We start from the raw sequence: 27241 nt of genomic DNA, 5'->3' as shown, positions 1-27241 counted from the left end.
CTTTTCCAGTGCAGCTCTCTGCTTTGGCCCAAAAGGGCAGTGGAGGATGGCCCAAATGCTTGGGCCCCTGCACCTGCATCAGAGACCAGGAGGAAACACCTGGCTCCTGGCTTCGGATTGTGCATCACGCCGGCCTTAGCAGCGATTTGGGGAGTGAACCAACAGAAGGAAGACCTTTCTGTCTCTCTCTCTCTCACTGTCTAACTCTGCCTGTCAAATGGAAAAAAAATATATATATATATATATATTCTGCTAAAGGAATAATTATACGATTTTTGTTTTTTTCCAGAAGTTGGTCTTGAGATATTTTTAAAAAGATATTAGCAGTGATCACCATGTAGGTTTATTCCCTTATTTATAAAATGAAAAATAACCCCTTAGTTTTGATAACTACTAAGAATAAATGTTTTAATTGATTTAATTATTATCACACATTTTCTGTGGAACCTTAAATGTCTCACCAGTTTAGTGAAAATCAGCAGTAGCAGAAATTATATCTTTAGACTGCCTTACAGAAGAGAGTTTGTCTACCATTTAGTAATCATTTGAGTCCTGGGCATTTGTTGGCGTGAAAAATATTGTTAGAACAAATGTTTGTAGGAAGCCACTCATGACAGAGGGAATGTACTTAGGATAGTTTCCAAGTCGTAGAAGAGGTGAACCTACAGTGTGTTTATCTTTTTTTTTACATAATTTTATTTAGTTGACATTTTATAAATGTATTTCAAGATGGAAAGATGTTTCAAATGTTACAAAGTGTATTTCAAGACTATAAAGTATGTGTTTTAGTATTTTTTCTTTTTATTTGAAATAATTATTTCAAAATATGATTGTTTATTACTTACTTTATTATATTGTTAAATGATTTTATTTCCTTCAAAAGGGCTGCTTTTTCCTTTTTATTATATGAAATGAGAAGCTTAATAGTCTAGAAGCTTATACAACTTAGTTTAAGAGGATCAAGGATAAAAACATGGTAACAGTTCACTTTCTCAAATACTTTAAAATGTCTAGAAAATATATTGGTATTTTTCTTGACTTAGAAATATATCTAGAATATATCTTAAAATAATAATTTTATAAATAAATTTGATAGACATATTAATGTCAAATATAAAATATAGTTGGAAACAGTTTCAAAATTCTTCCCTGGGTTTATTCACAAAAATAGTTAAGGAAAAGTATTCCTGGAGATAGCACATGGCAGTGGGAGTATGCACACATTCATGTAAAGATGTTCTTATCCCCAGACAGTTACGAACTTAGCGAAGGTGCTATGGGCAAGAATCTGAGGATATACTTTTGGCATTCACAACTCGATCCTAGGAGTGATGCTGTCCCTTCAGTAACTCTAATTAATTCTTCCCTTTTCTCACAGTTCCTTCTAGCTCTCACCTTATCCTAATTGTGTGGCTCTCCAGTTAGAATGGAAATAGTTGTGACTTGATTAAAAAGAGACTTTGAGATCATAGTTCTTATTTGAGAAGGTCTAAGTAACTTGTTTTTCATTTAGAGGAAAGTTTTGAACAAGTACCCTAAGAAACAACAAAAACCTGGAAAAAAACAAGAAGGCAAGTCAGGATAGATATTTTCCTTTAGAGCACTTCTGCTGGTAATTCATTTTAATTTTGGAGTAATCCTTAAATGGTATATATCAGTCTCATTGTGGACTGTGCAGTTGTGGGACAGTTAAAGTAGCAGTCATGATTTGGGGAATATAGGATGAGATTTGCTTATTTTACAGTTATAGTGTGTTAAATGAGAAATTTTGACTAGAACAATCATGGGGTTATATCTAAAATTTCTTTCTTAGTATATCATATGAGTTTCTTCCCTTCTCTTCCTGTGTTTCACTTGAGAGACCTTGGGAGTTAACATGCAGTATACTCTACTGTCTGAATATGAATGTCTATGACTGTTTCAGGAGCATCCTAGGAATCTAATGTTCCAACTAGGAGAGTGTATGATGAGCTTTGGTTGCTTAATTGACTTTAAGTCCCAGAGTTTATAAAGGTCATTGCTTCAAACAAAGGTTGAATTTAAAGAAGCCATAAGATACAGCAAGTATGGATTAGAGAAGTTCTGAGTTATTAACTTCAGTCATTCTGAGGCATTATCTCTAAAAACTATAATACTTTCCAATGGATTACATTTTGCTTTTGAAGTAAAGAGTATGTTTTAAGGTGATAATGAAGTAAATTGACAATTATGAACTGGAATGTCAACACGTTGAAGGCAGGGGCAGGGACCCTGTATCCTCTAGGCTTACCACATACCTCCATCATCTTGCACACTGCTTAATGCTTAGGGGACAGTTAGTATTTGTTTTCTTCTAGATTTAAAGGTATTTCCTTTGTTACTTGATAGTACAAACAAGGCACCACATTTAGTCAAAGATGAGTGATACTTTAGCAATGTTTTTTCACTAAAGTAACCCAGTAGCACAGGAGAGAAAAAACTTTCCCTTGAGAATCTTGGGCAATTTCCCAAATAGCCTACCTCCAGTGTAGCATCAGTTTATGCTTTACTAAAAGAGTAACTTTTGCTTTCTAGTTCATACTACCTGTGTTAGTTTTTATATAAAAATATTTCTCTTTCAAAAAACTTCTCAGTAAAATTTATGCTTCAGGAAGATCCAGGACAGTTAACCTATGTCCTTGAGAATTCCTAGCATACTGCCACACTCCAGAGGGAATATACATGTTCAGACGTGTACATATTCTGACAGGTTCAGTGCAGCTATTATTAGAATAACCAAGAAGAAATAATCAAGTTGTTTAATACTGGGTTTCAAAACTCCACGTGAATAAATTCATGAAGGCAACAACAACAAGATCATAAAATGATGTCTGTTTTCATTGGGACTGCTTTGATGAGTTTTTCTTAATACTTTATATAGATTGTCTTCTTTCACACAAATGATCACGTGGAGGTTTGGACATGTTACTAGGTGTTATTTTAACTTACAGAATCTCCTTACCAACAAAGAAGACTGAAACAGGAAAAGTTTGCACAAGACTGATCTAAATTCTAAAATAAAAATACGAATGTAGAGTTAGGCAGACTAGTAACAGCAGTGTTAAGTATTATCTTTTGAGTTTGTGCTCAGGAGTGAGTGCCACATGTAGTATCTTCTGTGTAGCTGGGTTCAAATTATGTCTTTTCCCAAATTTTATCTAGTGGTAATTTATAGAATTCAAAACAGAAGGTGAAGATTTTTAGCATATGGCATTGTTGCAAGGGAAGGTTGAAGATATAGAAGGTCAATGGTAATCATACCATTGATTACGTAACAAGTTCTTGAGAGGACTTCAAAGAACAAATAGTATACATTTGTATTTGTCTTACTGAGTCCTCTTGGATGATGGTATATATGTAATAGGAACATTTTCGTTCTGTTTTTTTAAAATTTGTTTATTTTATTATTAATATTTTTAATGATTTATTTATTTATTTAAAAGGCAGAGGCAGAGAGAGAGAAGTCCTCCATCCACTTGTTCGTTCCCCAAATGGCCACAGTGGCCAGAGCTGGGCTGATCCAAAGCAAGGAGCTAAGAGCTCCTTCCAGAGCTCCAAAGCAGGTGCAGGGGCCCAAAGGCTTGGACCATCTTCCTCTGCTTTCCCAAGCCATAGCAGAGAGTGCAGCAAGAGAGCTCACTGGGATATGGAGCAGCTGGGACTAGAACTGGCACCCATATGGGATGGCAGCAGCACAGGCGTCAGCTTTACTTGTTATACCACAAAGCTCACCCCCTCCCTCTTCTTTTTTTTAAAGATTATTTATTTTAATTTTATTTGAAAGGCAGAAAGACAAAGGGAGATCTTCCATCTATTGATTCACTTCCCAAGCAGCCAGGAGCCTGGAATTCCATCCAGGTCTCCCATTTGGGTTGGTAAGGACCCTGGTATTTGAGCTATCACCTGCTTCCTCCCAGGATGCCCATTAGCAGGAACCTGGGTTAGGACAAACCCATATCTTAGCCCATGATTGCACCACACAGGAGTTGGGAGCTTGAGTGCTCTGGGAAGTATTTGTAAGTGGATGAATTGTGGCAGTAATCAACTGTGTCTTAATTGATACTTTTAGCAGTTAAGGGATTGATCTCTGAGGAGATTGTTACTCAAGATGAAAGTATTTAGACAAGAATGGGGTTAACAAAAGGCACAAGAAGAGATAAAGAGATAAATGTAAGGAAATTGAAAGAAGGAATTCACAGGTTCTGGCTTGTTCAGGATCCAGAAGGGAAAGTGAATTATCTATCAGATTATTTCCATGGGTAGCTTCTGTGTTCAGCCTTGAGAGAAAGAGCAGCAGTTCAACAACTTTATTTCCCAAGTTTACTTTATAAGATATTCATACCTGAAAATTTAGATCAAGTATTGATATACTAGCTAATGTGGAGAAAAAATAAAAGTGTTGCTTGTTTTGAAGTATGTTTTCAAAACTAATATTTTCACTAGAACATTATTTGACCCTATAAACCTATTCCAGTGTATCATTAAAAATATGTTTTCCCTTTACTAAATTTCTTTGCTACCAGTATAATAGATTTTGTTTTCAAGCATGAATCAATGTATTTGTTGAATATTGTTAAATTTTTGTCACATTGAATAGATGTACTTTCAAAGAATGATCTATCAGTATTCATTTTTAGCATTGAATTTAATTTATCTAATATTCAGCAAGTATAGTCACCTACTCAGGTGCCTTGGAGAGGTTACACAGAGAAGAATAAATAAAAACTCTCAGGAGCTTTAGCAAAGAGGTGTTTCAGATGACCTTTTAATATGCACTAAACATTTTCTGAAAGTTTTTCATGTTCTTATTTATTCTGAAACAAATTGCCCTGACTTTAAAAATGATTTTTATTCTTCAGAGTTTACTAGTACATTTTTAAAAAAACTCTGTGTTTCTAAAACCTAGTGCATGAAGGACTTTTACTGTAGATGTTTGCTTAAAACTAAAATGAAAACAAAGGTTGGTAATGGCTATTGAAAAGTTAAGTAGAGAAAAATAGTTTAGAGTAGTTGAAAATGTAGATGCCTAACATAAGTAAGTAGGTTTTTGAAACAGAAAAGTAAAGAGAAAAAGTTGATTTTAAGCTAGTTGTAGCATGTTTTTAGACAGTCTCCCAATTAATTTTATTCCCCATTTTTACTGTGTGTAGCACCAAATAATAGTAATTGCATAAGGTCAATACTACTGAATAGTCTTGATGATAACCAGGTTCTTACAGTTTTACATCAGTAGGAAAGTAATTTTATTTTTATGCAGAATGTTGTATTTTTACTTTTAAATGTGCACTTAACTGTATTTTAAAAGCATATAGATGAAAAGGTAGTTAGAAAAAGCAATAGTCTTTCACTTAATAATAAACTAATAAGAATATTCACTTTACTTTTCACAGTGGTCTATCAGAGTATATGTAATAGCTATCTTTTGGTTAATTTGAATATTTCCACTAACTTGACCATTTGTGTTTAATCTGTAAAACTCAAGCTAAAAAAATCCTTAGGTAATTTTAAAATTAAGGTGTTATAGTTGCTAACCCTAATTATGCCACTTATAGTTTTAAAAATTATTCCTACTTAGCTTTTATATTTCCTCTTACTCATTTCTGTGATGACTGTGTTACAGCAGGAATTCCTTCTTGGTTGGCCATAGAGAACTGTTTATAATCCTTAACACTTTACATCTTAAGACATCAGAAGTAAGCTTAAAGCCTAAATTGATGTTGAAGATTTTCTTTACCAAATGTGTGATATTTTATATTCTTTTTAAATGATTATATATATTTTTCAAATAAAGAAAACACTATTCCCTGTGCATAGGACTCTTAGGTGGGAAAGTAGAGCTCCTACGTGGGAAGATTGTGAGTGTGGAAGATGTTTCTGCTGAAGGAAGACATAGGTGTTAAATCACTTGTCCTAACCCCAAACTACATTAGTCCACTCTCAACTTTGGTTTATTTCTTTAACATATAGGAGTGGTTGGGCTTTTCTTCTGTTTATCACAAAATATTGAGTTAATTTTATTATTTGTAACACAAGGAAGTGGGCTCTATAGTACTCCTCTGAGTCATATGTTTCTATATTTTCTCTCCAAGTCTTATCAACGTTTAAAAAATCTTTTGCCAGGCAAAAGAAATCTACCAAAGTCTTTACCAAGGCCTACATGCTGAGTTTTTTTGTTATGAGGCAGTCTACAATATAGAAGTCTAAAGATTTTATGAAACTGAAAGTTGCTTTGCTAATTTGAAGCTTAGGGCATCAGTGAGGTGTTTCCTTGGATAAGGGAACCACCACACAACGCAACAATTCTATTTCTGTTTTTCGTATAATTATAATAAAAGCAGTATATATAATCTAGAGAACTTTGCAAGTTGAAACTGTTTAGATCGCCTCCTCTTGGACTTAAAATTGATGACATTTCTGTAACTAATGATATACCTATCAGGACCTTCAAGCAAGGGGAACCAAATTCAAAGTTTAATTTGATATCTATAGAAGTTGTTCTTCTATAGATAGATCACTGAGGGTATAAATCAAAGTTTAACAAACATAAAGAATGCTCACTTTTAAAAAAGAAAATTGGGAAAATGTTAACTCTTTATGTAGCTGAGTCTAAATTTCAGAACATTGGTTTAGCCTAAGATGAAGTGTTTCCAACAATATGTACAAATTGTCCAAATAGAGTTAGAAATGTAGTTAGTGGAGAAAAGTTGGCTATTTTAATGAACATTTTTAGTTAATAAGATTATGACCTAAGTGTGTGTTCTAGATTTCTTGTCTAAATGATAACATTAAAAGGAAGAAAGCTAAATTGTATTAAGAATGACTAAACTTTGAAATTTTTTTCAACAGGTTATATCAATCAGTGAAAATTCTGTATTCCTTTGGCATTTTTGTGACATATTCAATTCAGTTCTATGTTCCAGCAGAGATCATTATCCCTGGAATCATATCCAAATTTCATGCTAAATGGAAGCAAATATGGGAACTTGGGATAAGATCCTTCTTAGTTAGTATTACTTGTAAGTATTACTGCATATATACTTCTTTTGTTATTGAATTTCTTAAAATGAAACCTGTTTAAACATATTTTAAAAATAAGTTTACTTACCTACTTTGAATGCTTTTTGGCTTAAAATTATATTTTCTCCTACTATATAAGAACAGCACAACCAGATTCTTTTTTTTTCTTTCTTTTTTTTTATTAAACTTTTATTTAATGAATATAAATTTCCAAAGTACAGTTTATGGGTTACAATGGCTTCCCCCTCCCAGAACTTCCCTCCCACCCACAACCCTCCCCTTTCCTGCTCCCTCTCCCCTTCCAATCACATCATGATTCATTTTCAATTCTCTTTATATACAGAAGATCAGTTTAGTATATATTAGGTAACGATTTCAACAGTTTGCCCCCATATAGCAACACAAAGTGAAAAAAAAATACTGTTGGAGTACTAGTTATAGCATTAAATAAGAGTGTACAGCACATTAAAGACAGAGATCCTAGATAATATTTTTAAAAAAAATTAATTAATTTTCTATGCCATTTCCAATTTAACACCAGGTTTTTTTTTTTTCATTTCCAATTATCTTTATATACAGAAGATCGATTCAGTATATAATTAGTAAAGATCTCATCAGTTTGTACCCACGCAGAAACACAAAGTGTAAAAATACTGTTTCAGTACTAGTTATAGCATCACTGCACATTAGACAACACGTTAAGGACAGATCCCACATGGGATGTAAGTACACAGTGACTTCTGTTGCTGACTTAACAATTTGACACTCCTGTTCATGGCGTCAGTAATCTCCCTAGGCTCTAGTCATGAGTTGCCAGGGCTATGGAAGCCTTTAGAGTTCACTGACTTTGATCTTATTCCGATAGGGTCATAGTCAAAGTCTAAGTTCTCTCCTCCCTTCAGAGGAAGGTACCTCCTTCTTTGATGGCTCCGTTCTTTCCACTGGGATCTCACTTACAGAGATCTTTCATTTAGGTCGTCTTCTTTTTTTTTTTTTCTTTTCCATGGTGTCTTGGCTTTCCATGCCTACAATACTCTCATGGGCTCTTCAGCCAGATCCGAATGCCTTAAGGGCTGATTCTGAGGCCAGAGTGTTGTTTAGGACATCTGCCATTCTATGAGTCTGCTGTGTATCCCACTTCCCATGTTGGATCCTTCTCTCCCTTTTTGATTCTATCAGTTCGTATTAGCAGACACTTGTCTTGTTTGTGTGATCCCTTTGATTCTTAGACCTATCAGAGCCATCGAATGTGAACTGAAATTGATCACTTGGACTAGTGAGATGGCATTGGTACATGCCACCTTGATGGGATTGTGTTGGAATCCCCTGGCACATTTCTAACTCCATCATTTGGGGCAAGTCTGATTGAGCATGTCCCAAATTGTACATCTCCTCCCTCTCTTTTTCCACTCTTAAATTTAACAAGGATCACTTTTATTAGTATTATTATTTATTAGTATTATTAGTATTTATTATTATTATTTATTAGTATTTTTGTAACTGGACTGAATAAAAAATTAATTTCAATTGAAGGAATTCAATTGAAGGAGTTTGAGAACCATACTAACAATGATCAGTCTTTTTTATATTTCATCCATTTCTACACATTGGCTAGCAGTGCTATATGGGGACTACATATATGCTGACACATGGACCACACAGCTGCTACTGTGAATTTTTTTCCCAGAAGTCAAGGGTTTTCCTCAGCAGAGTTAGTAGCACAGAGAACTGCAGGCTTTTCTTTGCTGCTTCTTTCCTTCAGTAAAAAATAGTTAAAGCTTCTTGAACATATATAAGTTGTAGTTACAGCATTATGCTTTGGGCAGAGACCAAAAACTGTGCCATGTTCCCTTAAACCTCTCTGGGACACATCATTGGGCACTCAGCTTCATTTGAATCTTTGGTAAATCCTCCCGAATTAATAAATAGCCAACTGATATTCCTGGCAGGACTGTTTTTAATTCTGTTCTGTGAAGCACTTGAAAAGATTTTGGGTTGTGCTCGTTACTGATGAGTGTGTGTGTGGACAGCTGACAGGGCCTTGTGTTTTATAGAGCAAGCTGTACTGCATGAACAATTAGAGTGGAAGCAATTTTTATAAGCCAAAACCTGTTGGTATAATTAGAAGTATGGTTTTATCTAATTGAAATTATACTTCATTTTTAAAAATGTTAGATGGGAGCCTGGCATTGTTGGGTAAAGTGTAGAGCTGGTGCCTGCAATTCCAGCATCCCATATGGGCACCAGTTCATGTCCAGGCAGCTTCATTTCCGATGCAGCTCCCTGCTAATGAAAAGCAGCAGAAGTTGCAGAAAAGGGCCCACGTGGCTGGGCCCCTGCCACCCATGTGGGAGATCCTGATGAGGCTCCTGGCTTCGGCCTGACCCAGCACTGGCCATTGGGTCCATCTTGGGAGTGATTCAGTAGATAAAGATCCCTTTCTCTGTCTCTCTTCTCTTTAACTCTGATACTCAAAACAAATTAATCTTAAAAAAAATAACTGTTGGTGGGAATGCAAACTGGTAAAACCACTATGGAAGTCAGTTTGGAGATTCCTCAGAAACCTGAATATAACCCTACCATACAACCCAGCCATCTTGCTCCTTGGAATTTACCCAAAGGAAATTAAATTGGCAAATAAAAGACTGTCTGCACCTCACTGATTATGGTTGCTCAATTCACAATAGCTAAGACATGGAATCAACCTAAATGCCCATCAACAGAAGACTGGATAAAGAAATTATGGGATATATACTCTATAGAATACTATACAGCAGTAAAAAATGAAATCTGGTCATTTGCAACAAAATGGAGGAACCTGGAAAAACATCTTTTTGAGTGAAATAAGCCAGTCCCAAAGGGACAAATATCATATGTTCTCCCTGATTGGTGACAATTAACTGAGCACCAAAAAGGAAACCTGTGGAAGTGAAATGGACACTATGAGAAACAATGACTTGATCAGCCCTTGTCCTGACTGTCGAGGAACAACTTACCACTTTATTCCTTTTAGTATTTTTTTTTGTTCTACTTAATACCATTGGTTGAACTCTTCAATTTACACACAATTATTCTTAGATGTTTAAATTTAACTGAAAAGTGATCCCTGTTAAATATAAGAGTGGGAATGAGAGAGGGAGGAGATGTACAGTTCGGCACATGCTCACTCAGACTTACCCCTAATGGTAGGGCTAGAAATGTGCCAGGGGATTCCAGTTCAATCCCATCAAGGTTGCATATACCAATGCCATCTCACTAGTCAAAGTGATCAGTTTCAGTTCACAATTGATCATAATGATAGGACTAAAATCAAAGGGATCACATAAACAAGACTAGTGTCTGCTAATACTAACTGATAGAATTAAGAGAGAACATTCCAACATGGGAAGAGGGATTCACAGCAGAATCAAAGAATGGCAGATGTCCTAAACAGCACTCTGGCCTCAGAATCAGCCCTTAAGGCATTCGGATCTGGCCAAAAAGCCCATGAGAGTATTTCAGGCATGGAAAGCCAAGACACTGGCAAAAAAAAAAAAAAAAATGACCTCTGTGAGATCCCAGCAGAAGGAAGGGGCCATCAAAGAAGGAGGTACCTTTCTCTGAAGGGAGGAGAGAACTTCCACTTTGACTATGACCTTGTCTAAGTAAGATTGGAGTTTGTGAACTCAAGAGGCTTCCATAGCCTTGGCAGCTCTTGACAAGTGCCTCGGGTGATTACTGACGCCATAAACAAGAGTGTCAATTGTTAAATCAACAACAGGAGTGACTGTGCACTCACTCCCCATGTAGGATCTCTTTCCTTAATGTGTTGTACTATGTGAATTAACGGTATAACTAGTACTCAAACAGTACTTTATAATTTATGTTCTGTGTGGTTGCAAACTGTTAACATCTTTACTTAGTATATACTAAATTAATCTTCTGTATATAAAGATAATTGAAAATGAATCTTGATGAAGAATGGGATGGGAGAGGGAGTGGGAGATGGGGTGATTGCAGGTGGGAGGGAGGTTATGGGGAGGGGGAAACCACCATAATCCAAACTTTGTATTTTGGAAATTTATATTTATTAAATAAAAGTTAAAAAAATAACAAGTATTTGATACGTGGAAATGTAATCCATAAATTCTAAAATTTTGTGATATTCTTCCACATGGTTTTTCATTTTATCAGTGACCACTTGGATTATTGAAAAAATGTTGGGAGCAGCACTGTGGAGTAATGGGTAAAGCTGCTGCCAGCAGTGCCGACATCTCATATGGCACTGGTTTGAGTGCTGGCTGTTCCATTTGCGATCTAGCTCTCTGCTGTGGCCTGGGAAAGCAGTGGAGGATGACCCAAATCTCTGGACCCCTGCACCCATGTGGGAGACCTGGAAGAAGCTCCTGTCTCCTGGTTTCGAATTGTTGCAGCTTTTCTGTTGCAGCCATCTGGGAAGTGAACCAGAGGATGAAAGACCCCACCCCCACCCCTGCCTTTCTGTAACTCTGCCTTTTTTTTTTTTTAGATTTTTATTTTTTTATTTGACAGGTAGAGTTACAGTGTGAGAGAGAGACAGAGAGAAAGGTCTTCCTTCCGTTGGTTCACTCCCCAAATGGTTGCCACAGCCGGTGCTGTGCCAATCCCAAGCCAGGAGCCAGGTGCTTCCTCTTGGTCTCCCATACGGTGCAGGGCCCAAGGACCTGGGCCATCCTACACTGCCTTCCCGGGCCACAACAGAGAGCTGGACTGGACAAGAAGCAACCTGGACAGAATCCAGCGCCCCAACTGGGACTAGAACCCTGGTGTGTCGGTGCTACAGGTGGAGGATTAGCCTAGTGAGCCACGGTGCCGGCCAACATGATTATTATTATTATTATTATTATTATTATTATTATTATTTTGACAGGCAGAGTGGATAGTGAGAGAGAGAGAGAGAAAGGTCTTCCTTTCTGCCGTTGGTTCACCCTCCAATGGCCGCTGCAGCCGGCGCATCGTGCTGATCCGAAGCCAGGAGCCAGGTGCTTCTCCTGGTCTCCCATGCGGGTGCAGGGCCCAAGGACTTGGGCCATCCTCCACTGCCTTCCTGGGCCATAGTAGAGAGCTGACCTGGAAGAGGGGCAACCAGGACTGAATCCGGCCCCCCGACCGGGACTAGAACCCGGTGTGCCGGCGCTGCAAGGTGGAGGATTAGCCTGTTAAGCCACGGCACCGGCCCAACATGATTATTAAAACTAGAAATTAACATGGATATAATGCTATGACCAGCCTGTATTCCTTATTATAATTTTGCTATTTTTTCCACTAATATCCTTTTCTGGTCCTGGCAACAATTTAAAGTTCCAGATGAATTTTGTTGTTGTGTCTACTTAGTCTCCTTCCAGTCTTGACAGTCCTTGTCTTCTTTGACCCTCCACTTTTGACATGTGAATAATTGTGCAGAATTTTCTGCCTATTGTTTTAATTCTTGATTTGATTAAAGTTAAACCTTTTTTTTTTTTGAAATAAGACTTATTTATTTGAAAGAGAGTTACACAGAGAGGGAGAGACAGAGAGAGGGTGGAGAGAGGGAGAGAGAGAATTTTCCATCTACTGATTCATTCTCCAAATGGCCACAACAGTTAGGGCTGGGCCATGCTGGAGCTAGGAGCCAGAGCTTCATCTGGGTCTCCCACGTGGGTGCAAGGCCTCAAGCATTTGAGCCATCTTCCACTGCTTTCCCAGGCAACATTAGAGGGGAGCTGGATCAGAAGTGGAGCAACTGGTTCTCAAACCAGCACCCGTAAGGAATGCAGGTGGCTACAGATGTCAGCTTAACCCACTGCGCTACAGCAAAGCACTGACCCCCAAAGTTAAGCATTTTTAACAAGAATCCCACATTAGTGATGCTGTGAACTTTCTCAGTACATTGCATCATGATATTAATAAGCCTTACTGGTGATGTTAACTTTGCTCACTTGAGTAAGTTGATCTCTGACATATTTCTCCACTGTCAAAGTACTGCTTTTCCCTTTATAATTGTCTTGGAGATACTTGAAACTGCAGATATCCTGATCTTCAGTTTCTTCCCATTAATTTTAGCATCCTTCAGTGATTATTCCTATCTAATGATTACTATCCAGTTTGCTTAATAGTGATTCTTTGTTTCCATTCTTCTATTTTAGTTATTTGAAATTCTATAAGGAGTAGCTGTATTTTCTCTCCCAGCATACTGTGTCATGTTTCATGTATTGTAGAATGAACTGTATGACAAGTGGAGTAATGCAAATGCTTTGAAAATAAACTTTCTAAATTTCTTTGTTCAGAATTTTAAAGTAAAAAAATAAAGGTTGTTTTTATAAGAAATTCTGTTGAAAAGTGAAAATCCAAGAAATGTCACCTACTGTTTCAGTTTTTTTGTTTGTTTGTTTGTTTGTTTCTTGATTTAGCTCAGAACAAAGTATGGCAGATTTTCCCACAAGCAATAGTTCAGTAGTCCAACTTATATGAATTAGTTTTAATGTACTGAAAATACCCACAGTTAATATTCATGTGAATACCAAACATTTAAGCAAGAACAAATTGTGTATTTTTACTTTTTAGGTGCTGGAGCAATTCTCATTCCTCGGTTAGACATTGTGATTTCCTTCGTTGGAGCTGTGAGCAGCAGTACATTGGCCCTCATCCTACCACCTTTGGTTGAAATTCTTACCTTTTCTAAGGACCATTACAATATATGGATGGTCCTGAAAAATATTTCTATAGCATTTACTGGAGTTGTTGGTTTCTTATTAGGTACATATGTAACTGTTGAAGAAATTATTTATCCTACTCCTAAAGCTATACCTGACTCTCCACAAAGTCCCTCTCTAAATTTTAATTCAACATGCTTAGCTTCTGGTTTAAAATAGGGGATGAAGAATTGTACGTCTTTTACTTTGGTTTTAATTCTGAAAACAATTAATATAGAAATTAGTGAAATGCATTGCCACATACTTAAAAATAGTACCAAACTCTCTTTTGTTTTACCACAATATTGATAGTTTGGTATAATTGATAATTCTTTACCAATAGTAGTAAACTGTAATAGAACCTTGGTTTTAAGTATTAGCAATATTTTTTTAAAAACTTATTTTTGAAAATTAAAATATAAAAATTAAGGGATAGAAATGTTTCTGTTGTTCTTCCTCTCAATAAGAAATACTTAAACCAAGATTTCTTTTACCTTGATGCTAGTGTTTTGCCACCTTGTTGAAGAGAGAACAGAATTTCAACAAGAAGAGAAATAAGGGCATACATACAAAAATCTCTCCCCAGGCCTTCCCAGTGATTGCCAAAGCAAACTTCATGTTAATGCAAAAAACAAACAAACAAACAAAAAACAAACAAAAAAACCCACTTTGATTACATTTTTATTATACAAATACTCCTGGAAACAGAAAACTTCTGTTAACCATAATGTAAGCAGCAGAAAATCCCAAAAATCCGGAATTATTTTTACATGACACCATTATGGTAGTTGATCTTCATAACCACATCAAGAGGCACTGTGTAAAATTCTGACTTAAACAGTTTGAGTCAGATTTCAAAGGGATTCTAAAGGTTACTGGTACAGCTCCCTTATTTCTCATGGAGGAAATGAATGCACAGAAAGGTTAAAAGTTCATTGGTCAAGAATATGTAGCCTTATGATAAGAGAACCTGATTTTCTGACTCTTAGACTAGGATTTTTAAAAATTCTCACATTACATTCAAGAGAAAGAATAACTTATGTTCAGTTGAACTTTAATGTTGGGACTATTTCATGATATTTTGATACTTTGAGAGTGGGAGTATGATCTATGAACAGTATATGTGACCTGAGCAGAAAATTGGAGAACTCTAGAAGCCTGTTCTATGGTTGGATAAGTCTCAACAAGAAAAAGAAGCATGTTCTTTTAAATCAGAACAGAAACCACTTGCTTGCCTCGCTGTTGGTTGGCGGAATGTACCCAGCTATGCTATTTGTGTCTTGCACTTTCCTCATTGTGTGTGTGTGTGTTTTGTTTTGTTTTGTTGTTTGTTTCCTTTCCTTGGTTTTGTAGGCACTGTTTTCCTTAATGGCAGAAAATAGATATCTGACAAAAACAGGATATATGGACTCTTTCAGCCCTGTGGTTTTCCTTTTCACAGCCTTTTATTGATCTGAACAAGCAGAATGAAAGAACCATGAGGGACTTGTGCTTAGGAAAAATCAAACCGATAATAAATTGTCTACTAGATATTAAGGCACTCCAGGCTTCTTCCAGAGAAATACCTTCTATTAACTCCATATTTTTCAAGCCCACTCATTAACCAAAGGAGAATCTCAGTTGAAGAGGAAGAGAAAATTGTTAAGTTAAAAACATTAAGAATAGAATTGTCTCCTGATTTTTCAAAGAGTTTGTACTTTAAAACATGAACTTTTACCATGAGCCAGGTGATACTCTATAATTTGTAATATATTTAAACATATTGTCAAGATCACTGTAAATATTCTCTATTTTTGTATTTCATTGTTAACTTAGTCCAAGTATTTTTGCTTACATCATTAACTTGTCATCAACTACTAGCCTAGAGATACAGCAGAAGCTTTGTTTTGGTACAAATTCATAAGAATCAAAAATTTTTGTCACGCTTGCATTAGATATCAACTGTAATTGTGATACTTTTATATCAAATCTGTTACTTTCATCATACTAACAGAATGTGGTTGGAGTTACAGGAAAAATAGTACTAACTAGAATGAATATAATCTTGAATCTAAGAATAAATTAGGTGTTTAAAATTTTATAATGATATAAAATGGGTTAAAATCATTATTTAATGGAAAGAAATATTAGGTTTTTGTCAGCTGTCTTCAGATAATATTTCAGTCTTTGTGTGTGATTTTCTTTTTATATATTGATGCGTTTTATTTTCCTTAGGGAATTGATCAAATGCAATACAATTTTGCATAGTTGATCATAGTAATAAATTTCCAATTTAGTACAAGCACATTGTGAACAACCTGTCAACTAGGCTTTATCTTATGCAGTAAGCATGGTGAATCGACATCTAATACTAAGTTCACTGAATTAACAATACCTTAAATACAAGAAAAAATTGAAATAGAGAAATTCTTTGATTCTTCAGAAGAGACACACACAAAGTGTAAATGCACTTAATTAAGGATTTTTTTGTTCTCTTTTATTTTCAAGATAATCAGTGTATTTTTCTCTGAAAATTTGGTTATAATGAGTTAAATATTAGGAAACCTTTGGGGAAGATACTTTGAATATTCCACTGTGCTATTCCTTGAGGGGGCCTGGAGAAATGAGAGTTCTTGCATCTGTCAGATTTTGTATCTGGTCCCTTTTGGTCCATCACACTATGGCTAAACCACCTTCAGTGTTTATTGGGCACTACAGTGAATAACTCCTCTGTGAATGTTAGTTCATGTGCTTTTTCTACTTGATGAGAGGGAAAAAGAAAAACTGTTTACCTCTGATGAGCTTTGTGCTAAGTCAGTTACTGTTCCTACATCCAGATAGTTTCATCAGAATCCACATTGGCTTGTCAAAACACTGGCTCCTAGACATTTTTAATCAGAGGGTCTTTTCTCTAAGTGGCTTTTCTTGGTTAAAGACCAGTATAGATGGTTTACATCAGATGAAAAACAAGTAGTGCATTGGCAAATGCCACATTATGCCTTTTTTTGTTGTTACCCAATCATCTTCAATGCTTTTTTCATTAAAAAATTAAGAAGCCTCTACTTGCCTCAGAGAAATTGAAGATACTGTGTACCATGAAAGATGGATTCCATGAAGGCTAGAGCCTAAGGAAGGAAGGTCACTGTATAACTGCAGTACAAGGCACTGAGATCAGCTGTGATTCAGTTCTCCAGCACGGAGCCACTCTCTGAGATTGGTGATCCTTCAGGAAGGCTTGATGTTGAAGCAACACATTGTGAACTGGGTTTTAAAGGACAGGTAGGAGTCTCCCTGTGGTGCAACCACATATAGCACTATGCTCTTTTGCCTGCCCTGGAAACAGCGTGTCAGCATTCCCCAAGCCACAGAGGAAATTGAATTCTCCTTTATTAAAACCATTTCTGTCCCTTTCTTAGAAAATAAGCTTACATTTTTACAACCTCTTTATGACAGTGTATATGTTGCAAATTTCCTAACAGGGTCCAATTTTAGTATTTTCATAATGGTTATATAAAGGTTCTTTAACTGCAACGTACTAGAAAATGCAAATTAAAGTTATGTATTAGAGCCATTTCTATCTGTGGCAAAACACAGATCATACTACAGCTTTCCTGTAATAATTGACATTGCAGATGTCAATACAGCATTTGTTTATTGATGGTGTGTACCCAAAGTAGGTCTTACCCTCACTTTTTTTTTCATTTAAAAAGGAGAAGATACAGAATAAATCTAATAAATCTATTATTTATATAATACCAGTGGCTTAACGAATGCTATCTGATGAGGTGCATAACTGTTTGGTTTGAATTTTTAAAAATGGATCAATTTTGATTTTTTCCCACTCAGCTACCTTCTTCTTCTTAAGAAAATTCGTGAAATTTTCTAACAAGTTGCTTCCTAGCAATTGGCTGGTTGTAAAGGTTAATTCTTTGCCTGTATTATGCTTGATCTTGTTTATGTCAGCAGCATTTAGTAGGCTAAATAATTCTCTGAAACTGGTTGGTTTGAACCAAGGATATAGGCAAATGTGCCTAAAACTGACTAGAAATGCCATTTTATTTCCCTATGATAAATGAAGTGACAAACCACTCTGATTTTTCAAGTCTCATATTAAAATTAGCTAGTTGCTACTTGGCATGCATGCATGCAAGGATAGAGAGACGTATATATCAGTAGTCTATGTGAACCAGATACAAATACTAATAGGTCATTTAAATTGGATCCAGAGAGAAATGTTGAAAAGATCACTCTAAAACATTGTATTCAAGGTTTCTTGATAACAAATAGTAAAATACATGTTTATACCCTGAATAAATTAAGCTGTATATTTTTATCTTTTTCAAAATGATTTTGCTGGTTTAAATGAATAATAAATATCATTGCACTTTAACTTATTTTCTTTAAAACAATGAAAATATGTCTTAAAGTACTGTAACTGTTCTGAATTTTCAATAAAATAGTTATTTTGCTTGCAAATGCCTTGTAAAATTGTTGTTTTTAAAGTTAAATACCATTGAAAAATGTCATAAACCAAAATGGCACTAGTATAACATTCTCTTGATAACATTTTAATCATCCTTTATGATTAATTCTTTGTAATAATAGAAGTTTGTATTATGTACCTCTAAGATTTAAGAGCAAAAGTTGATTAAAAGTGAAAGGACACACTCAAAACCATGACCTGAACTTCGTACAAAGTGGAAGTTAGCTGAGCAGTCTGCATGCTGCCTACATGATTTACTTAAGGTAAAGGTTAGGTACTAATACTTTTGCTTGCATTTATAATAATTTTGCTTGCAATTTATAAACTTGCAGTAATGTTTTTGGAAAGCATCTTGCCAACTCCATATCAGAAAACATAAATATATTTGTATCTCTGTGCCAGTAATCCTGCTCTTGAGAATTTAACATAAGGACATACCATAGGGGGCCAGCGCCGTGGTGCAGTAGGTTAATCCTCTGTCTGCTGTGCCGGCATCCCATGTTGGCGTCGGTTATAGTCCCGGCTGCTCCTCTTCCAGTCCAGCTCTGCTATGGCATGGGAGAGCGGTGGAGGATGGCGCAAGTCCTTGGGCCCCTGTACCCATGTGGGAGATCAGGAAGAGGCACCTGGCTCCTGGCTTCGGATCGGCAGAGCTCCAGCCATTGTGGCCATTTGGGGAGTGAACCAGTGGATGGAGGACTTTGTCTCTCCCTCTCACTGTCTGTAATTCTACCTGTCAAAAAAATAAATAAAATCTTTAAAAAGAGAAAAAAAGAACATATCATAGTTCATCAGAAGAGACTATGTCTAAAGATGCATCTGAAGCATTGAATCAACCTAAATGTGTAATTGTAAAGAGTTAATAAATTATTATATCTTCACCTAGAATACAGTGGAGATTACATAAATTATACTAAAGTATTCCAAAGAGTAATAATTTGAGAAAGAAAAAATAAAGATTTTTTAATTGCAGCTCTGTGAAAATATGCTTTTGCATTAAGACAAATAGAAAACTGGAATCTTCATGTTTAGATAAATAAATAGACTATTTCCTTTTTTAAAAACTTTTATTTAGTAAATATAAATTTCCAAAGTACAGTTTATGGATTACAATGGCTTTTTCTCCCCCATAACTTCCCTCCCATCTGCACCCCTCCCATCTCCCACTCCCTCTCCCATTCCATTCACATCAAGATTCATTTTCAATTATCTTTATATATAGAAGACCAATTTAGTATATATCAAGTAAAGCTTTCAACAATTTGCACCCACAGAACATAAAGTGTAAAATACTGTTTCAGTACTAGTTATAGCATTAATTCACATTGAACAACACATTAAGGACAGAGATCCCACATGAGGAGTAAGTACACAGTGACTCCTGTTGTTGACTTAACAATTTGACACTCTTGTTTATGGCATCAGCAATTTCCCTAGGCTCTAGTCATGAGTTGCCAAGGCTGTGGAAGCCTTTTGAGTTCGCCTACTCCAATCTTCTTTAGACAAGGTCATAATCAAAGTGGAAGTTCTCTCCTCCCTTCAGAGAAAGGTACCTCCTTCTTTGATGGCCCGTTCTTTCCACTGGGATCTCACTCACAGAGATCTTTCATTTAGGTCCTCTTTTTTTTTTCCAGAGTGTCTTGGCTTTCCATGCCTAAAATACTCTCATGGGCTTTTTGGCCAGATCCGAATGCCTTAAGGGCTGATTCTGAGGCCAGAGTGCTGTTTAGGACATCGGCCATTCTATGAGAATAGACTACTATTTCCAAATGACTAGTCAAAAGGATTGTGAGAGGAATAAGGTGAAGTGGTTTTGGGAAGGAACCATAAAATTCATAAGGCCTTAGTAATATGTACTCCTGGCAAGCAACAGAAGAATCACAAAGGCTATATAGTCATAAATATCAAATATGAGGGGCCTTCAAAAAGTTCATGTACAATGCACCATTATCACCTAGTGTCATTTGTCCATGAGCTTTCTGAAGCGTCCTTGCATACGAAGTGTGGCCAGGACTAGGTAGATAGAAATCTAAGTGCATTGAAAAGCTCTATGGAATACTTACTTGCTGGAGGAAAAAAAATATAACTCCTATGTGAAATCTATTTTGTGTTTTATTTCAAAATAATAGTAGTGGTCCTTAACAGATATTACACACTCTCACAAAATTTGCATATAGATTGATGGGGCTCAGATTTCAAGGGACTCACAAACTCCAGGAAAAGGATTTCTTGGGAAAAGTGCATCATTTTTTGAAGACAGACTTTGACTCAAAGTTTCCTTGTTAAAGTGGATTTGTTTGATGGTTTTAAATGGTGAGAGGGAATTGGGTCTTTTGTTCTTCATGGTATTCTGATGCTTTGAAGCATGGCACTAGTTGTGCCAAAAGATAGAATGCCTCTCAAACTAATACATTAATCTTGCTGGGGAATTACAAAGTAATTTTGTTATCCTACATGTTGGATCTTGATCTGTGCTAAAAGGTCAGGAACTGGAAACTCCACTGCACTGAGTAGGGAGGAAAGGTGTACTGGGAATGGATCAAGGTTGAGCAGGACTAGAATAGAATAGGAAAGTAGACACATGAAGAGGAGTGGTACAGAAGTGAGCACCTCACAACAGTGACCTGATTCATGTATCTTTGTAGCTTCAGCACCTGGTGATACTCCACAAGAGCATGGAGGGGGTACTTGAACATTGATTCCATTACTTCCATTCTTAATTATTTTATCCTTCTGCAATCTCAACTGTACAGAGGCCAAGTTACTCTACACCATCAGGTGCACTACCGGGCCTCACCTGCTGTCTCATCCTACAAGTTACAGCAACATCTAATTACATATGACACCACATGCATACACATTACAAAAATTCTGTTTTTCACCTTCATATGACTTCATCATCTCTTTATACCACAGTGATTTCTGCTACCTCCTCCCCCATTTTTCTTTCCTAGAAAATATTTAGTCATTAATATTCAGTTTAGGTGCCTCTTCTGAGAAGTCTTCACATCCTTACTCATCCTCTACAGAGTGAGTTAACATTCCTTCCCTTTTTATTACTCTCTACTTGCCCTCTCATAGACAAAAAAAGAACCATGAAGGGAGAAATTCTATTCATTATTCTCTACTGAAAACAAGTGCTTAAACAAGTGTCAGGCACAAAGTAGTTGCTTAAAAATTTTTTTGTTGAATGAATTAATTGACCAAAAAAGCCCATATTGAAGGTCTGGAACTTCATAAAACCTTCAAGTACAAGAGCAAAGCCAAGTTTTTCATACTATCACCTCTGCTACCATGCTTACTTATTAAATGAATGTGGACAACCCTCTCCCACATTGTAGTCTCCCACTCAGCAGACTACAAACCTGAAAGCGAAGACAACAAGTCTGAGTGTCATGGAAAACTCCATGAATCAAACTCCATCCAGAAGCTTCTGGTGTTGTATGTGACGTTTTTAATGAGGAAAATATTAAAAACCTTTACTGACAAGGCTTTATTCTTGTTTTACATGAGCAGCTTAAATTTCATAGAAAAAATCAGTCATACTGACATTTGCTTAACTGTCACAATCAAGGTTTCAAGAGAAAAACTACATGCAAATTTCATAAGCTAAACATACAAGAAGCACCTTTCCAAATTCCCGTCCATTGCCAACGCTTCTTTCCTTTTTGGAATGTGAAAATCTGAAAAGACTGGGTTCTTTCCAACTTTTAAAAAATATTTATATAGAGGAATTAAATTTAATATATTTCTTACAGTTTTGGTAGCATAATGATATGTACCATCATACCCTCCTTTCCTCCCTCCCATGATCCTACTCTGTTCTCTTTCCTTTCTTATTTTTAAGTTTCACAATGACATGCTTTCAATTTACTTTAGAATCACAAGCTTAGTCCTCCACTAAATAAAGAATTCAACAAGGAGTAAGTAGAAAACCATTGTTCCTCAAGAGTATAAGCAAGGGCTATAAATAATAACCAAATCTCAAAATGTTAATTTTGCTCATATCTGTTACATTTTTGTATAATTTATATTAGTTACCATAAATCAGGGAAAATTTAGATTTGTCTTTCTGGGACTGGCTTATTTCTTTAAGCAAAATGGTCTCCAGTTGCATCCATTTTGTTTCAAAAGAAATGACTTCATCCTTTTCATGGCTGAGCAGTAATCCATCATGTATATATGCCACATTTTCTCTGTCTAGTCATCAGTTGATAGACATCTTAATTGATTACATTTCTTAACTATTGTGAATTGAGCTACAATAAACATGGGAGTATAGATAACTCTTTCATATGCTGATTTCCATTCCTTTGGATATATTCCCAGGAGTGGAGTGCCTGGGTCATAAGGTAGATCTATTTTTCAGATTTCTGAGGAATCTCCAACCTGTCTTGCATAAAGATAGTACTAGTTTACATTCCCACCAACAGTGTATTAGGATGCCTTTTTCTCCACATCCTCACCAACATTTATTTGTTGAGTTTTGGATGAAGGTCAGTCTAACTGGGGTGAGGTGAAACCTCATGTGGGTTTTATTTTGATTTCCCTGATGGCTAGTGAATCTGAGCATCTTTTCATGCATCTGTTGGCCATTTGTATTTCCTCCCTTATAAAATGCCTGTTCATATCCTTAGCCTACTTCTTAACTGGATTGTTTGTTTTGTTGAGTTTATTGAGCTTTTTAAATTCTATTCTATTCTATTCTATTCTATTCTATTCTATTCTATTCAGATAAATAGTTTGCAAATATTTTCCCATTCTGTTGGTTACCTCTTAACTTTGTCCAGTGTTTCCTTTGCTGGGCAGAAGCTTCTTATCTTGATGTAATCCCATTTGTCTATTTTTGCTTTTATTGCCTGTGCTTCTGGGATATTAACCAAGAAGTCTTCGCCTAGGCCAATGTCTTACCATGTTTTCTTTATGTTGTCCTCTAGTAATTTATGGTTTCAGGTCTTGGGTTTAGATAATTTAGTGTTGTGATTTGATTTTTGTATATGGTACAAGATAAAGGTCTTGTTTCATATTTCTGCAGTTGAGATTCAATTTTTCCAACATCATTTGTTGAAGAGATTGTCCTTTCTCCAGGGAGTGATTTTAGTTCATCTGTCAAAGATTAGTTTGTTGGACATGTTAGGATTAATGTCTGGGGTTTCTAATCTATGTCACTGGCCCAGAATTTAAGTATCTTGGAATAAATTTAACCAAGAATGTGAAAGATCTCCACAATGAAAATTACAAAACATTAAGGAAAGAAATAGCACACTCTCTCTCTCACACACACACACACAGAAATATCTCCCATGTCCACTGATTAGAAGAATATCATCAAAATGTCCATACCACCCAAAGAAATTTACAGATTCAATGCAATCTGAATCAAAATATTAATGGCTTTCTTCTCAGCTTTAAAAAAATGATGATAAAAGTCATACAGAAACATGAGACCAAAATAGCTAGAGCAATTATGAATAAAAAACAAAACTGGATATGACAATACAAGATTTTAAGATATATTACATGATAGTTATAATAAAAACAGCCTGATACTAGCACAAAAGGAGACATGCTTCCCTTTTTTACAAGCATGGAACCCTTATGAATCAAATTCCAGAAAATATCTGCAGATCTAGATGTTGTGCTTTTGTCCTTTAGAAAGAAAAGATCAATCATATTGTAGGTTATACCTATTGTAAACAAGGAATGCAGCCAATGAAATATATTTCAAAGTTCCTGGGAGTGCAAAATGATGTCAATAAACTTTTGATTAATTGAGGAACAGTTGTAAAGAATAATCTGTGGTACTGACAGTCCCTGAATACAGAATTCTATCATTTTAATTAAAAATAAAGTCCATAATTACATTTGCTATTTTGATACTCCATACTTACTTAAGGAGACTAATTTATTGAAATTGCAGTAGACTTAAATATGTAATTATGATACTTTAAGTAAATAGTTACTGTAAGTTTTTTTAAGTAATAAGCATTGCTTACTTAATATAGTATTAGAATAAGTACCTCTGGAGATAATGTGTGCAAAACAACAGAACATTTATAATTGGGCTACAGATCCATTCAAATCACAAATTAAACAACTCATTTGTGCTAAATTTTCACCATCCACAGCTACTTTAGCTTAGTTATCTGCTGAACTAAAAAAGAAAAAAAAACAAATTTGAGAGGTCATTGCATGATTATCTTTATTCATATCACTTATACTTATTTCTGAAAGGCTCCAGTTTCAGGCTACAGTTCCAAGGTAGGTAGTTGTCATTATCTAAATATAACAGCCCATCTACGTGGGAACATGGAGCTATGTGAACAGAAAGACATGGTTGTCAAATGTTGACTTTCCCTGGTTTCTCACCTGTGAGAATTTGCCTCCCTGAGTATAATGCTGTCTAATCCCTCTGTTTCATATCATGTCTGTTCATTTTATTCTGCTATGTTCCCTCTGTGTCAAACTCCATTCATGGTGGTTGAAAGCAAGAATAAAATAAACTAGGAATTATTCCAATTACTTCTGACAGCCACTTGTCCAGCAGTAATTGAGAATTGCCACCCAATCATCGTTTTTAGGTCTTTCACCAGACTCAGCAAAACTTAAGGAGACTTGACTTCTGTGAAAATCAGCAAAACTCAAAGTAACTAAGAATAAAAATTATTTAAAGTTTCTGAACATATTCCATATTTTCCTCTCTTCCTGGACTTCAAGAAACATTTTTGAAAACAGATGAACAAAACTATCACTCAATCTTACCTTCATATTTGGCTTCAGGGATCAACAAGAGTAGTCAGTAATATCTTAGGCAATTTGTAAATAGTTATCTATACCTGATATCTAATGACCCTCCTTTAGTAAAATCAGTCCATTGTTAATAATGAATACAAAAACAGTAGTTTTGGGGTACCTATTATGTGTGGGGATCTTTATAGCAGTGCCTTTTTAAATCTCATAACTGTATGAAGGAGGCAGTATTATTACCATATTTTATAAAGGAGGAAACAGACTTGAGAAGGTTAAACAATTTGCCTCAGGAGACAGAGCCAGTAAGTGGTTTCCATCTTTGGGTCTGACCAGCACTAAGCCCCATGCCCTTAACCACTATGTTACATGGTATATTAGATTGCTTATCTGTGCGGGGAGATGACATTGAACAGTTTAAGATCAAATTAATTATCATCCTGTGGCATTATTCAACTTTATTGAAAATAGCTCTTGGCATTTTTCAAAAGTCAGACAATGAAATAGTAACTTCTTGGGGTGATATGTGAATGCTTGCAGGATGTTCTCTTTAGAAAATGTCAGGAGACAAAAGCGAAGAGATAAGTTCAAACTGGAGCAGGTCACATGTAAAATAGAATTTCCCGAGAGTGTAGTAAGTATAAAAATGTTTTACTGAGAGATAAAGTTATTAAGATATCTGCAAAAGGTCAAAGATTTCAACCCAAAGCAACAGGGATTGATTAAATTACTTATGAAAATCTTAAAGGGGTTTCATTATTAAGGAAGCCCTGAAATAAAATTCAGAACTCTAAAAACATGTCTAAAACCTGTGGTTCTAACAAGGAAAGATCAAATAGTCCCAAATCTCTCTGATTGTGAGATGCATTTAGATGACTTAGATCTTAAAAATATTTTGCTGCTAATTAACTCCTTCAAGGAAGAAAAAAAATTCACTTTACAATGAGAGTTTCAATGTTAATTCAATATGGTTTCAAAATTTTGGATGTGTGTATTATATATGTACATATGCATATAATAAATAAATATGTGTATGAGAATATATCTAGATATATTATTAAAATCTTCTAAAATATGGTTATTATTTAAAAACTTGTGAAACCAAAACCACATAGAGAAATCACACGAAAAGTACAGAGCAATAATCCTTGTGAATATAGACACAATATGTAACAAAACAATAGAAAACTGAACACCACAACATATAAAAACCATGATAAAGTGAAGTTTATCTTAATAATGCAAGATTGTTTTTAATATTCAAAAATCAATTAACACTTTATGACATATCAATAAAAAAAAAACAAAAAAAGCATGTGATTATCTCAAAAGACACAGAAAAAGCATGTGCCAAAATTAAGTGCTCTGTCATGATAAGAACTCAGAGTAAACTAGGAATGGATGAGAACATCCTTTATATTGATAAAGGGCATATTAAAAAACACCTATAGGGCCGGCGCTGTGGCTTAACAGGCTAATCCTCCACCTTGCGGCGCCGGCACACCGAGTTCTAGTCCCGGTCAGGGCACCGGATTCTATCCCGGTTGCCCCTCTTCCAGGCCAGCTCTCTGCTATGGCCCAGGAAGGCAGTGGAGGGTGGCCCAAGTCCTTGGGCCCTGCACCCACATGGGAGACCAGGAGAAGCACCTGGTTCTTGGCTTCAGATCAGCACGATGCGCCGGCCGCAGCGGCCATTGGAGGGTGAACCAACGGCAAAAAGGAAGACCTTTCTCTCTGTCTCTCTCACTATCCACTCTGCCTGTCAAAAAAAAACAAAAAAACAAAACAAAAAAAAAAAACCAACAAAAAACCTATAGTCAACTTTATGCTTAATGGGCTAAGATGGTATACTTTCTCTTTATGATCAGGAATAAGACTAGAAGATCTGTTCTCACCACTTCTATTTAAGATTGTACTGGACTCAGAGCAGTTGGCTAAGTTGAATGTTTGTGTTCCTTTCCTCAATTCATATTAAAACCTAAATTTTATTGAGGTGGTATTTGAAGGTGGAGCTTTTGAGAAATGCTTAGGCCATGGAGTCCACATTATTCTGCTATAGCAGTCTGACAAAGATAGCAAAAAAAAAAAAAGAAATAAAATACATTCAGATTGGAAAGAAAATAGTAAAACTATTTTATATGCAGATAACATAACCTTGTATATAGAAAAATCCAAAGGAATAAACTAAATTACTATAGACATTAATAAATGAATTGGAGGCTACAAGATCAATATCTAAAAATAATTGTTTCTATACAACTGCAATGAACAACAATTCAAACGTATTATGTAGTGGAATGAGTTGCAA

The 27241-nt window shown here is 35.7% G+C and overlaps 1 protein-coding gene across 3 annotated transcripts in view; it reads left to right on the top strand.

Moving 5' to 3' along the window:
* The window catches only part of SLC36A4 (solute carrier family 36 member 4), a 76078-nt gene extending 57974 nt beyond the window's left edge, over nucleotides 1-18104 (top strand). For 2 of the 3 annotated variants that reach the window (XM_062196865.1, XM_062196866.1), the window contains 2 exons: nucleotides 6865-7034; nucleotides 13597-18103. In XM_062196865.1, coding sequence (XP_062052849.1) covers nucleotides 6865-7034; nucleotides 13597-13904 — 478 coding nt within the window. In that variant the 3' untranslated portion in view covers nucleotides 13905-18103. Of the gene's footprint in view, nucleotides 1-6864; nucleotides 7035-13596 lie in introns of all 3 variants that reach the window. The other variant, XM_062196864.1, reaches the window with a different exon arrangement.
* Nucleotides 18105-27241: the final 9137 nt, after the last annotated feature.

This window comes from Lepus europaeus, chromosome 7, assembly GCF_033115175.1.
Source record: "Lepus europaeus isolate LE1 chromosome 7, mLepTim1.pri, whole genome shotgun sequence".
Taxonomy (NCBI): Eukaryota; Metazoa; Chordata; class Mammalia; order Lagomorpha; family Leporidae; genus Lepus; species Lepus europaeus.
This window is presented reverse-complemented; position numbering and strand designations above follow the sequence as displayed.